This window comes from Morone saxatilis, unplaced genomic scaffold (genome assembly GCF_004916995.1).
Source record: "Morone saxatilis isolate NCDOM2014 unplaced genomic scaffold, NCSU_SB_2.0 Contig19, whole genome shotgun sequence".
NCBI lineage: Eukaryota > Metazoa > Chordata > Actinopteri > Moronidae > Morone > Morone saxatilis.
The window spans coordinates 8,888,810-8,901,423 of record NW_023339751.1 but is presented as its reverse complement, the minus strand read 5'-3'; the positions used below and the strand labels follow the sequence as shown (position 1 = coordinate 8,901,423).

The 12,614-nt window shown below is 39.7% G+C and overlaps 2 protein-coding genes across 3 annotated transcripts in view; one reads left to right on the top strand and one right to left on the bottom strand.

Moving 5' to 3' along the window:
• Window positions 1-50: 50 nt before the first annotated feature.
• Window positions 51-6,621, bottom strand: rab23 (RAB23, member RAS oncogene family). The gene is made up of 7 exons (XM_035663572.1): window positions 6,229-6,621; window positions 3,625-3,846; window positions 3,371-3,456; window positions 2,928-3,084; window positions 2,710-2,792; window positions 2,528-2,620; window positions 51-2,435 (listed from the first exon to the last, which is right to left on the bottom strand). The coding sequence occupies exons 2-7, from the start codon at window positions 3,777-3,779 to the stop codon at window positions 2,302-2,304; spliced, it is 708 nt and encodes a 235-aa protein (XP_035519465.1). The 5' UTR covers window positions 3,780-3,846; window positions 6,229-6,621; the 3' UTR covers window positions 51-2,301.
• A 1,739-nt stretch (window positions 6,622-8,360) lies between these two features.
• Window positions 8,361-12,614, top strand: part of prim2 (DNA primase subunit 2) — a 21,971-nt gene continuing 17,717 nt past the window's right edge. The window contains exons 1-6 of one of the 2 annotated variants that reach the window (XM_035663570.1): window positions 8,361-8,448; window positions 9,394-9,543; window positions 9,669-9,781; window positions 10,032-10,126; window positions 10,223-10,343; window positions 11,084-11,179. In XM_035663570.1, the coding sequence (XP_035519463.1) occupies window positions 9,399-9,543; window positions 9,669-9,781; window positions 10,032-10,126; window positions 10,223-10,343; window positions 11,084-11,179 (570 nt within the window). In that variant the 5' untranslated portion in view covers window positions 8,361-8,448; window positions 9,394-9,398. Of the gene's footprint in view, window positions 8,449-8,872; window positions 8,930-9,393; window positions 9,544-9,668; window positions 9,782-10,031; window positions 10,127-10,222; window positions 10,344-11,083; window positions 11,180-12,614 lie in introns of those variants that run through there. The other variant, XM_035663571.1, reaches the window with a different exon arrangement.

The window sequence follows — 12,614 nt, the reverse complement described above, 5'->3', positions numbered from 1 at the left end:
AAGATTGTAGCGAAGTAGAAGAGTATTGTCAGTTGAAATTACACACTGGATGCCCAAGAAAAAAGTAAAGTTTTATTTATGTCAGATTACCATCAACTTCCCCCCCACAAACATAACATCAGGTGCACGGTTGTGTAGCACGCTTCAAGTTGTGATACATTTTTAACTGTTAAAACAAAAAAATCCAACAAAGTGTTGTTTTTGTCAGACTGAAAGCATACATTATGTTGGTTTGTCTATCTAAATGTGTGAAATAGGTTTATGAAGTCATGTGTGAAAAAGAAGAGTAACAGTAAGACACAAAAATTATTACAACACCTGAGTGACAGCACATAAGTATGGTTAGTTTTAACTTATGGTTCTTTAAGATTATATGCCATCTTCTTGATAAAGTGCGCTAAATCCATTCAGTCAAAAAGCAAAGAGGCAAAGTAAACACAACGTTACAAATAAGAGATAGTTTGAGAAATAATTATTTACAGATTTACTGTGCAGGCAATTTGAAACAAACAGCAAGAGTGGGGATCAAAATGCTTACTGGTGGTCGATGGGGGGGAATGTAAACGTGGACAAGGCATTGTGGCATTGCAACCACGGTTGGACATTCACTGATGTGGAAAAAAAAGGCTTTGCATGCATCACAGTTATGCCACACTTTCTTTTTTTTAAAAACACCACTGTTTACATACAAACAAATGAGAAAGCTTGAAATGTGACACAATCTTAGTAACAATGGTATAAGTGGAATGAATTCAGTCTTGTCTGAACTTAATGTAGTTCATTTGAATCTGGAAAAAAGCTTCTAAGAGAGATCTGAGATTATAAAAATGTTTTTAAATGACAAAAATGTGCATGCACACGTATTCCCAGATGTCCTACGTATTCTAATTCCATGTAAAATACTTATCTTAATTATTTATAAGGAAATCTAATTTTTCCACATGACCACATATTTCTTTGTGCTTGGTAAACCGGTGTCGTTCAGAAAATGAGTTTCAGAATAAAAATTAAAAGGCTTTAGGCAGACAAGGCAGTAACATACAATTCACAGCTAGCTGTATTAGTTTGGGAGATCTTTTTTTGGAGTACCCTCATGTAGTGAGAGGAAAACTCATTTCCTTGCATATTCAGGCACGCACAAGCAAAACATCCGGTCCTTAGAGTCAGCTTTAGGATCCATACCACAGAGACAGACACCACTGAGCAGTGAGCATTTAGTCTTTTCAACTTTCTCATCCCACTTCTTCTCCTCGTTTCCCTCCATCAAAAAGGAGCAGAATGACATTTACACAATACAAACCGATTAGATACTACAGAAGCCAAACACACATAAGAAGCAAAAACTAAAATCTTGTACCATGTTTAGTGTTTAAAATGTTAGAAGGGTCTGATCGATCGTTACTCAAAGCTGTACCAAAGTTAAAGACAAGTACAGTTAAATAAAATGGAAACAAGTGAAATCCAAACATAATGCTGTAACTGATTGTGACTCGAGATACGACGAATCATTAATTCCTCTCGTGTTTCGCACAGAGTCCTAGACTTTGTGAAAATTTTACAATTTGGTTAACAAATCCGTAAAAAAGTGTAAGCTGACATAAAGAGGACTATTTTGTGTAAATAGTTATTGATATTTGGTTATACATAGGAGCACATTCTACTAATTTCATGTTACTTCCATATCACTGAATTATTAATATCTCACTACAGCTCAAAAAGAGGAAATTTGGCACTATGTCAACACTTCAGAGAAAATATCACTCAACACTGTTTCGTACAAAAATACTTCTGCGCAGAGAATTACCTCTGGATTCGGTAGGTGTTTTGTCCATGATAAACAGTATAGTTTGAACCATATTCTGTTGACAGTTAGAAAAATATGGTACAAAATAATCTGTGTATCTTCTACAATACATGCAAACAGATTGCACAGTTGAAATGTCAAAAACAGGAGTGGGTGTAAAAATCATCTCATGACACAACAAACTGCACATGCACTGGAGCCGCAGCTGTTGCTGTTACGTAAGGCAACCACAAGGGGGACCCGAGAGTGGACGAACATTGACAGCTTTTGTGCACATTGATGGAGATCCAAGGCTGAATCAAAGGGAAATCCAACCATCAATGTAGGGAAACAACTTAGGATTCAGATTGAGCGTCGGGTCATTAAAGTAGTATGGAGTAGTATTTTCCCAGTCTGTGTGGGCTTTGGTCTCTAAATGTGGCTACCTCCACAGAATACAACAATGATCACTCTAGTCTCAGAAACAATAGTCAGTCACTAAAATGCAATGATGTTATCTAGAGCAGGCTGCAGCTTCCAAAAGGATTTTTACTCTTCTTGGTCCTTTGTTTGTTAGGTCGCAAAGTGATGATTTCTCTGCCGTTGCTGGAGCTCTGGTTGCAGACATTACTACTTGTGGTATTAAAAACACCTTTGGAAAAACACAATTTATTTGAGTGGCGTCACTTAAACAAAACTTAAAAAATGAAATCTAAAAAGCTGATGTACGGAAAGAGTCCTTACCTATTTTATTGCTTGTTGTGTGGACCACCTCCGTCTCCTCTGCGGTTTGCTGCTTGAGTCTCTGAAGATACTTCTCAGCTAAGTACTTAAAAACTAAAAAGAGAGAACGAGCAGAAATGTGACGGGTGTAACGGGCAGAATGAGACTGCTTCATTTGCATTAGACCAGCTTCAGTAACCCACCTTCATTGACATTAAGGTCCTCTTTTACTGAAGCTCGATAAAATCTCAGCTTCAGCCTTTTAGCCAAAGCTTCTGCCTCCTCGCTGCAATGCAAGCAAAAAAAAATACAAAACGTCTTCATTCATGGCAAGTTCTATTGCTTTAATTACAATTCACAGTCATTACTATTTGTCCTTAATTCATTCAGTGATTTTTGCATAAAAGAAACGATTACTTACTTTTTTATAACAGTCTCTTCTAGCAAGTCAATTTTGTTCTGCACTAGAACGGTGGGAATATCTCCGACCTCTGCCTCCACCTTCTCCCTCCAGCTGTCAATAGCCTGAAACGACTCCCTGTCTGTGGTGGAGAAGACTAGCACACATGCTTGGGCGCCTGGAATGCAAGACGGCATACCAACAGGTCACGTTTTCAAGCAGTTCGCCCCTTTAAACATGATTTAATCTGTTCTGATAAAACAATATGACACATAATTGGTACTGTAAAAACAGCGGGTCAGCTCCAGAACGGCCTGTGCTGGAGATTCACACGTGCTTTGGTTTAATGCCGCGTTGCCAGTCTACCATAAAATCTGTGACAAATAAAGCTTAACCTCAGCAACGGGGAGGTCAGTGACCCCGAGCAGCGGTGCTATACTTCGTCACAGAGGGAGGGGTCTTACCGCGGTAGTAGGCCTTGGTAATAGCGTCAAACTCCTCCTGCCCGGCGGTGTCCCACAGCATTAGTCGAACATCTTCGTCGTTCACGCTAAAACATTGAGCGGGTCAAAAAATGAGTTCGTCAATTCTCTACAGTCGGCATAACAATATCCTACCCAGCACACCGTTTTTTTAATGTCTTAATAAGAGTAATACACATATACACCAGAGGAATTAATGATTCGTCAGTTGAAGAATTGTGAAACAAGTTGCTCACAGTATCTGTCTTTCCAGGAAGTCCACTCCGATGGTCTTCTTGTAGTCCTTAGTGAAGATGCCCTTGCAGTAACGCTGGATCATACTGGACTTGCCGACGGCTCCGTTGCCAACCACGACCACCTTGATGGCCACTTCCATGTCTTCCTCCAACATGGTGGCGATGTCTGGCTGTGTTTCTCAGTTCCACTCCGCCTGGGTAGTTTCAGTACACAGATACCACCTGAATGTGTAAACAGAACATGGATGTGGGACACGTTTAGGTAGTAAGTAAAACACAGCCAGCAGAAACATCAGCAGTGCAACTCAAATATGCTCTTGTGAATGAACAGGTCAGTGAGTTATCTTCTAGTAGTTCAGCAAATATACTCAACTTCAAGTTGGTTACTTTGTAATGGTTCGTTATCAAGTTGATTTGCTGTACCAAAGTTGATAAAGTTTGATTTAGAAACAATTTTCTGTCGTCTGTTGGTGAAGAAATATTCGATGCAACTCTAATTTTCTATTCAGACACAGAAAACGTAGCTTGTATTCCAATGTGACCCCTCTTTACTCAATAATCAAACAATTAAACAGTTACAATCAAACAATTTCCTTTAATGGAGATGCTTCAGCTTTTATTAGACACCAACCGAAAGCAACTGGAGACACTGAGACACAGATGAGAACAGTGCACCTACAAAACGTGTGCTCAAACATCAAAACACTGAGCTGATCTCTCTATGACACTAATATGTGACAGAATAATGGTAACATGCTGTCTGTTTTGAAGCATCCTAGCTTAGGACCTTTCCCACCTAAAAGTAGTTCTGATTGAATTGAGTAGATCAAGTTGGTCAACTTTTATTAAATGACGTATTAGCGCACAAACCAGTCTGATCTGGCATAAAACCAACCAGTACACAGAATATGTACCTTATATATTATATCAACTATTTGTGAAGCTCCTGGAGGGGCAACAAATGTTTGTTTTTCTTATTGATTCATCTTTTTTTTCTATTCAGTCAAAAATAACAACAGAATCCACATTACAAGAGCCCAGAAGCAACGGCTTGTCACATCTGAAATGTAATTGCTTTGAGCACTAAACGTTCCCACAAGCATTTAACCGGGGACAGAGTGCACTCTGGTAAAGTGCTTAACACACACACAATGTCTTTAAACTATTACGTGTGCTAACATTGACCTAACCGTTGTAAATCTTTACCAGGAACTTGTTCGGAGCGACTGTGCAATGTGTTTATTCTTCCATTAGCAGCGAGCGCAGCAGACTCCACATAGCAACTGGCAACTCTTCCTCAGTTGTATGTGTGGAGCTGCTGAGCGCAATGCTAAACAACATACTGTGGGAAAGCTGTTCCCGGTGGACAACCGACTGTGTGACTGTGGCGTCCAACAGTCTGAATTTGAGTCACAATATGTGTTTCGGTAGAAGACATTATTCATCAGCTATAATTGAGCTGTGTGACGCAGCAGTTGTTACAAACACGCAGGGAAAACGTGGCTTGAAAATAAACCGGCGTCTCTCTTTTGTTTGAACTCTTCTCAGTTTACAACAAAGTGAACACCTGAGATTAGATTTCACCTCGGCAATCTCTTACATGGATCCATCTCATGTTAAGTGAGGACTCAAGACCCGATTCTTCCTCCCAGCGTTGATTTATAAACTAAGTTACACATCTGCAGTTCCCTTTCTCTCTGTGTACTCATTTCTAGATGTGTTTTTTTAAATTAAAAATGTGTTTTAGGGTGTCAAAGTGAGTCAAAGTGGATGGTAGTTGCTTGTGCACTCTCCACAAGCTGTTACTGTGACATTTGTTGACCACTAGTCTTAAAAAAAAGTCCAATAACTGAAAAACAAATCCCCAATATTATGCAGTTAACACCAATAATAAGAGCGGGCAATCCATTAGTAATGATCATTTATTGTCTATCACTGTAATCGTGAATTTTCTACACATAGTGTGGGACACAATCTAACAATACAAAGTACCGCAATCATTTCTCCATTATCACCGACTCCAGGTCAGTTTTCGTCCCCGCACAGACAACTCTTCCATCTAAATTCTGCGTTATTAATTTCATCTTGACCTATTTTTTCATCTACACACATTTTTTTAAAAAGGCATGAGAATCTTTCACGCAGCAGGGCAGCAGGGTGTCGTAACACCGCACATATAAATGAACTTTCTTCAGTGTGCATGTCTCCTCCTCGACAGTGAGTCATCTTCAGACTCACCGATACTTTGGCCCGGGCCTCGAGGCGGGCCACAGTTAAAGCCTACAACACAGGGCACACAGATTAAACACACTTATAAAGAACAACTGCTCATTTCTGCTGCTGCGGGTATTATCGTCCAAAGTCTGCGAGGGGTTATTGAATATCCAGTGAACTTTTCCTGCCTGCTTTACTCCCTTTAAATGTGAGTGCCTCGCCTCGGTGCAGATGTGACCTGTTGAACAGCTGGCAGGAGGCTCTCCAGGTACCAAGCAGCTGACTGGAGGAAACTGAGCTGGTGAGGAAGGATGAAGTGCTAGAAAAAACCCCCAACACAGTGGGCAATTTTCTTACCTGGAAAAAAAAAAAAATGAGGTTTCAACTCACCCAGTGTCCGCCAGCATTAGATGAGCTAAGCAGCCAGCTAACCCACAATCACATATCTCCAGCCTCCCTCTTCTCTTCTCGTTGCTGCTAAGGTTACTTAGCTAAGGTTAGCCACTTTTCAGAGAGAAAGAGAGAGAGAAAGAGAGAGAGAAAGAGAGAGAAAAGGGACCTTCCTCTCCGCCTGTTAGTTGTATCTAGCTGGTGACTGCATAGGCCGAATGTGCTCCGCTTCAACGCGGCAGATGAAGGTTGAATTAACGTCGACAGCGGAGTAAACGAGGTGACATTAACGGGGTGAGACTGTGACTTGCTGTCTGTCCGCAAGCTCCAGCTAACGACGCTGCGCATGAGGGTCGCTAACGAGGCAACTGGCTAGCTCGCTAATGTTTGTTGCTAGGCAGCAGAGCCAAAGAGTGCGCGATGCAAGAGAGTTACGTCTTCTGCTTCTACTGCTTCGTTTTCTGCTTCTACCGCTTCTACTGCTTCGTTTTCTGCTTCTACTGCTTCGTTTTCTGCTTCTACTGCTTCGTTTTCTGCTTCTACTGCTTTGTCGTTTTTCTGCTCTACCGCTTCGTTTTCTGTTTCTACTGCTTCTCTGCTTCGTTTTCTGCTTCTACCGTTTCGTTTTCTGCTTTATGCATCTACTGCTTCGTTTTCTGCTTCTAACCCGCTTCGTTTTCTGTTCTACTGCTTCGTTTTCTGCTCTACCGCTTCGTTTTCTGTTTCTACTGCTTCTACTGGCTTTCGTTTTCTGCTCACCGCTGTCGTTTCTGCTTCTACTGCTTCTTACTGCTTCGTTTTCTGCTTTACTGCTTCGTTTTCTGTTCTACTGCTTGCGTTTCTGCTTACCGCTTCGGTGTTTCTGGTTTCTACTGCTTCTACTGCTTCGTTTTCTGCTCTACCGGCTTCGTTTACTGGCTTCGTTTCTGCTTCTACTGCTTCGTTTTCTGTTTCTACTGCTTCGTTTTCTGCTTCTACTGCTTCGTTTTCTGCTTCTACTGCTTAATTTTCTGCTTCTTGGGTTTTTTTTGTCGGTTACCAAACAACAAAAATGGCACATTATGGTCACCAACTGGTTTAGAGCTGCAGTGTGGCTAATTGACAGTAAATAATTAGTATATAATATATTATATATATAATATAATAATAAATACAAGTAAAGTAAAATACAACGTAAAACGACCAACAACTATCACAAACATCCATCCTCTGCACTACAAAATACTAAATTATAGTTTAATTTGATCTATTTGAGGCTTAGTTCTTGGTTTTGGAAAAACTGGAACAATTAAACGTGCAATATAAGAACAAAATGTATTGACCCTTACATCTTGACTCAACACTTCACCTGCAAGGTCCAACACAAAGTGAAGAAAACCCATAATATGTTAGATCAGACAACCTTTTCACGACCTTTAAGGTTGAGTTAATCTCAACATGCCAGATAATCTGTCTATCACTACACATAAAATATCTTAGCTTTTATAACAATGAATTAATAATTGATTATATAAAAAAAATGAACAATATAAATCATAGGTAAACTTTTCCATAAGATATTTAAGCATGTAAATTAGTTACAAAATGCTCTTAATGCATAAAACAGATTGTGCGACTGATGTGACGCAGCTCTGACGTGTCCTGTTTGGAGACTTGCTATTGGCTGATTCAGTTCCGGAGGAACGCGGCACTGTCGGTAGACATTTTTGTAGTTCTTATGTTTTAACACTGTACACAATTTTTTAAAGTTTCTATTAATTCATTAATACACGGATCCTAAAACGTTCTGCTTATTAATAGTCTATTCTAGAGAGGGGAAAAAAAAATATATATAACATTTCAGTCTAAGTGTAAACCCACTAGTTCCGGGTGCGTTTGTTATGTTGTACAGTCGCACCCGCAATTCCTACATCAAGAAAATACTCAATGTATAACCACTGTTTATATATTTCAAGTGTTAAATTCTTCAGCTATACAACTGGTTTATATTCACTATAAAAAAGGGGGTAGGGTATTTCCTTTATTATATTTCCATAGAGGTAAGCATCAACGATAGCGTTAAGGCGGGACGGGCGGAACAACTAAACGAGCGCACACCCGCTACGACGGAGTTTCTCTTCCTGATTTGTCTAGAAACGTCATCGTTTACCCGCGTTTGTTGAACAACCCACTTTGTTTGGCGGGATTGAGTTAAGGACGAGCGGCTCCATCGTCTAATCGGTAATATAACGAAAATATAAGCATTTAAATGCCGTTCCAGTCGCCTTATGTGTGGTTTATCGTGTGAGAAGTTGCCGAGGTTGTTTTAGTTTTAGTTTACTGTTAGCTCGCCTCTTCCACCACGTAGAAGTAACGTTAGCTATCCTGTGTTTGGGATGTGTTGACTATAAAAAGGCTATTATAGGCTACAGTCTTGTTAACTTCAGTAAAGGGTCTCTGTTTGTGGCTTTAATTAAGTCTCCACCAGGGTGCAGTTGGTTTTAAAGAGAAAGCAGGACCTACTGTAACATCATTAATCCCTGAATCCACTTATACCTTCCTGCGTTTAGTGAAAGCAGCTTTCTAGCCAAGTTACTGCAGATAAAAACACATTTTGACAGGTAGAAACTGCTGTTGCATGTATATTAAATCTCTTTCTTCTGCTTTACACAATCTGTTACAGTGGGGCTTCGGTGATTTGTGGTGTATGAACACATTTGCAGTAAGTTAGTGGAGATGCCATATCTGCTGCCTGGGTTATGGGCACATGAAGTTAGTAACAGAGGCAGTCATTTAATGTGGCTTGGTTTTGTAAAGATGGATGCAGCATCCTTTGAGTTGTCAGACCGAATTAGGGTCAGTGGATTGCTAATTGTTGGCAGTGGCACCTTTTTAATCAGTCACACAATTCTTCTCTAGTGCACCATGTTTTATTCACACAGTCTCAGCACCCTGGCAAGGTAGCTCGGGCCGTCATTAACATCAATAAATCGTGGTACGTTGGAGAGGAGTTGTGCAACTTATTCAACTTTCCTGAAGTAGTATTTAGACACACACCGGTCTGTGTATTCTTCAAATAAAGAACTTGTAGTTGCACCAATTAAACATGTGACTACCAGTGACATATTATCTGATGATACATTATTGTGCATTATCGAAAACTTGCTTGTTTTCCCTTTCCATCAGGAACCATGCAGTTTTCAAGCAGAAGAAGGAAAAACAATATCAACCCTCAGACGGAGCTCTATGGACATGCTCTGCAGTTCTATGGGCAGCCTCCTCTTGAAAACATCTCTCTCTCCGAATTTGAGACATTCGCTGTGGACAGATTGAAATGTAAGATGCTGGTAGAAAATGTCTGTAAGCAGCCGTGTTTTTCTCTGCTGTTCTGAATTACATTTTAAACATGTTAAAAAAAAAGGACGCGATATTTATATTGTCTTCTTTTATTGCCACTGCAGTGTTGAAGACCATTGAGAATTTAGGAGTGAGCTACGTGAAACTGTCAGAGCAGTACGCAAAGAAACTGGAGGCTGAGTTTAAAAACCTGAACTTTCCTTACAGACCCGATGCTGTGAGTATGTTTAGCGTGACGTACATCAAAATGGTTTTGAAGTTTAGCAGTGCTTTTGCATGTATCACGCCGTAAGACCACTTACATGTCACCATGTAACATCACACTGCACTTGATCCATCAGCGTTAGTGCTGCACAATGTGCTCCTTTTGTGCTTGTGGTTTATTGTTTCAACAAAAGTAATGAAATATTTGTGAGTAATGAAAGCGAATATCTCCATAAAATATGTATCTCCATTAACCCGTACAGGACGACAGAAAAATTCAGAGTGGACCAAGTGAATATGAGAAACGAAGAAAGGACCACATCTCCCACTTCATTCTCAGACTTGCCTACTGCCAAACGTAAGTTAGTAGTTTCTATAAAAACAAAATGCTGTGGAAAGGGATGTAGTTTCAAATGCAACTGAATACATGTCTATATCTAATGGTATCTTAAAGGGAGGACCTGAGACGGTGGTTTATACAACAGGAAGTTGATCTATTCCGCTACCGCTTCAATGACCTGCCTCCAAAACACAAGCTTGAATTTCTCCACAGAAATAATCTGGCATATGACACAGTAAGTTTTTAGATAAATACTATAACTCAGAACATTCATTCTAGCTAAAAACTGCAATATTTCTGTTCCCTGATGCTTAACTGATTCCAACAGGGCACTATCTGAAAGCGTCTGTAGAATAAGCATTTCTATACTAATCTTCAAGCTAAAAGTAACAGGAGCTTAGAGTTTATCAGCAAAAATGATGTCTATAAATGTTACTCATGACAAAGTACTCTGCTGAATGTGTCTCCTCTGGCTTTGTGGGGTTCTGTAGTAATTAGTATTAGTGGTGAATTTCAGTGAATAATATTGTGCATTATATTCCCAAGCCAACAAGCTCCATTAGCAACATGTGTTCAATTGTAATTTCACTAGATGGAGCTGTTGGCTCACTGTAACAGAACCCATGAATGTTATGGTTTCCTTAAATTGTGATTATATGTTGAAGAAAAGTATAAAAACAGTGTTTAGTTTCTTTTTTTTTTAACTTAAAAGTGTGTCTTTAAGACCTGCCTAAGGAAAACACTGCAGCAGCTGGGTTTCCTAAAACGGAGGTGAATAAAAAAAAAAGTAAAAACTATTTAATTTTTAATAATACATCAACACATAATCTGTCAAGCAAGGAGGAAAACGGTGCATTCATCAGATAAATGATGTTTGGTTTCCATGAGCCTCAACCTTCAGTGTATTAAATCTGACACAGGTCTGCCTTTGCAGCTCTTTACTGAAATTCATCTCCCTCATCAATAACATTTCAGATTAGTGTCGAGGAGAAGAAGACCCTGCTGGATAAACTCGTCAACTCCAGTTACGCCGTCAGTGGAATCACTGTGGAGGATCAGGACTTCTACAAAGTGAGTTACTCGTCTTTCTCTCTCCATTGAGACCACTTAGAGTGTTAAGTGTCTAAGCCTCCATAAAACGGATATGTTTGTATTGAATATTATTCTGCAGTTTGTATTACTTTAGTTGTCACATAGTGGATGATATTGCCACCCACACATAGTACCAGTAAATTAATGTTATGTGTTTTCGATGTAACTTTAATAAAGAAATGGGTTATAATCACCTACCCCACTGTAATTATCTTCAAAGTGATTCTTCCATTTGCAATCAAAAGCTCCATTATTTGAACTTCTTTCTGAGGTACGTTGTTAATGGTGAGTTTGACAAAGAAGTGTCCAGAATCTTAGAACAACAGAAGATCAGTACTGGACATTTTCATGTTGAAGGGGCACCAGTATTAAAGTTAAGGTTAGTTGCTGCGTAGTCTCGCCTAGCCAGACCTCCACACATCGTTCGAGTGCTGTGCCAGCAGTGGAGAAAGGTCTGGCTGAACCCGTTATCATTCCGGTATAGGGGGAAAATGCTCAGGCTTGTTTGTATTTCTTAAAACCAATCACAATTGTCTTGGGTAGCTCTAAGCCCAGGTGCAGCGATGGTGTCAGGGGGACTTGTTTTGGTAGAGCATTTGGATGTGGGGGAGATGAGGCCTGGCATTAAAAGAAAAGGTTGTAGCTGCCGGCCTGTTAGTGACCAGGTTAGGCTGATTTGCCATTTTCAGTGTGTAGGTTGCTACAGGGAAGTTGTTGTTTTACGTAGCAATGGGGACTTTAAAAACGGTAACATGCAGATAGCAGAAGGGGGAGGAAAATGCCAAAAGACATCTCTTACTCTAATGTTTGCTAACTTGCTGGAGTACCCCATTACAAACTTTAATAAATGAGCCGTCTGTCTACATAATTTGGGTCCCATTCACAGGTGTCTTTTTAAGATATCAACCACATCCACTGCATGCAAATCAGATCACACACTGTGCAATCTTCCACAATGACTTATGGTGTTGAATTTAAAAAACATCGTCTTTCGTTTTTGGCAAGAAAGGAAGTGTGGATGTTCCTACCTTTGGGGCCAATATTTTGTCAGATGACAAATGAGCAAATATCGGTCCCCGACGCAGTCTAAATTAACTTTTTGGAGAATTCATTGGTCTTACAAATGTTTAATTTCCACTCTTTATCTGAGTATCTTGACTTACTTTACTTTAAGAAATGTTTTGACATAATTTTGTTGAATCTCAAAATTGAATCGCATAGTGCAAAAATCTCTTAAATCAGTATAAATGCAGAGCCTGCAAAAATAATTGGTGGATTGTCAGATCACCGTCATAGCCTTTTACAGCTGAATGGATTTGAGTCTTCAGTTTTCTTGTTCAAATAAGGGAATGCACATTTTCAACCTATCTCTGGAACAAGCTGTCATTCCACCCTGCTTGAAGTCTGCTATAAT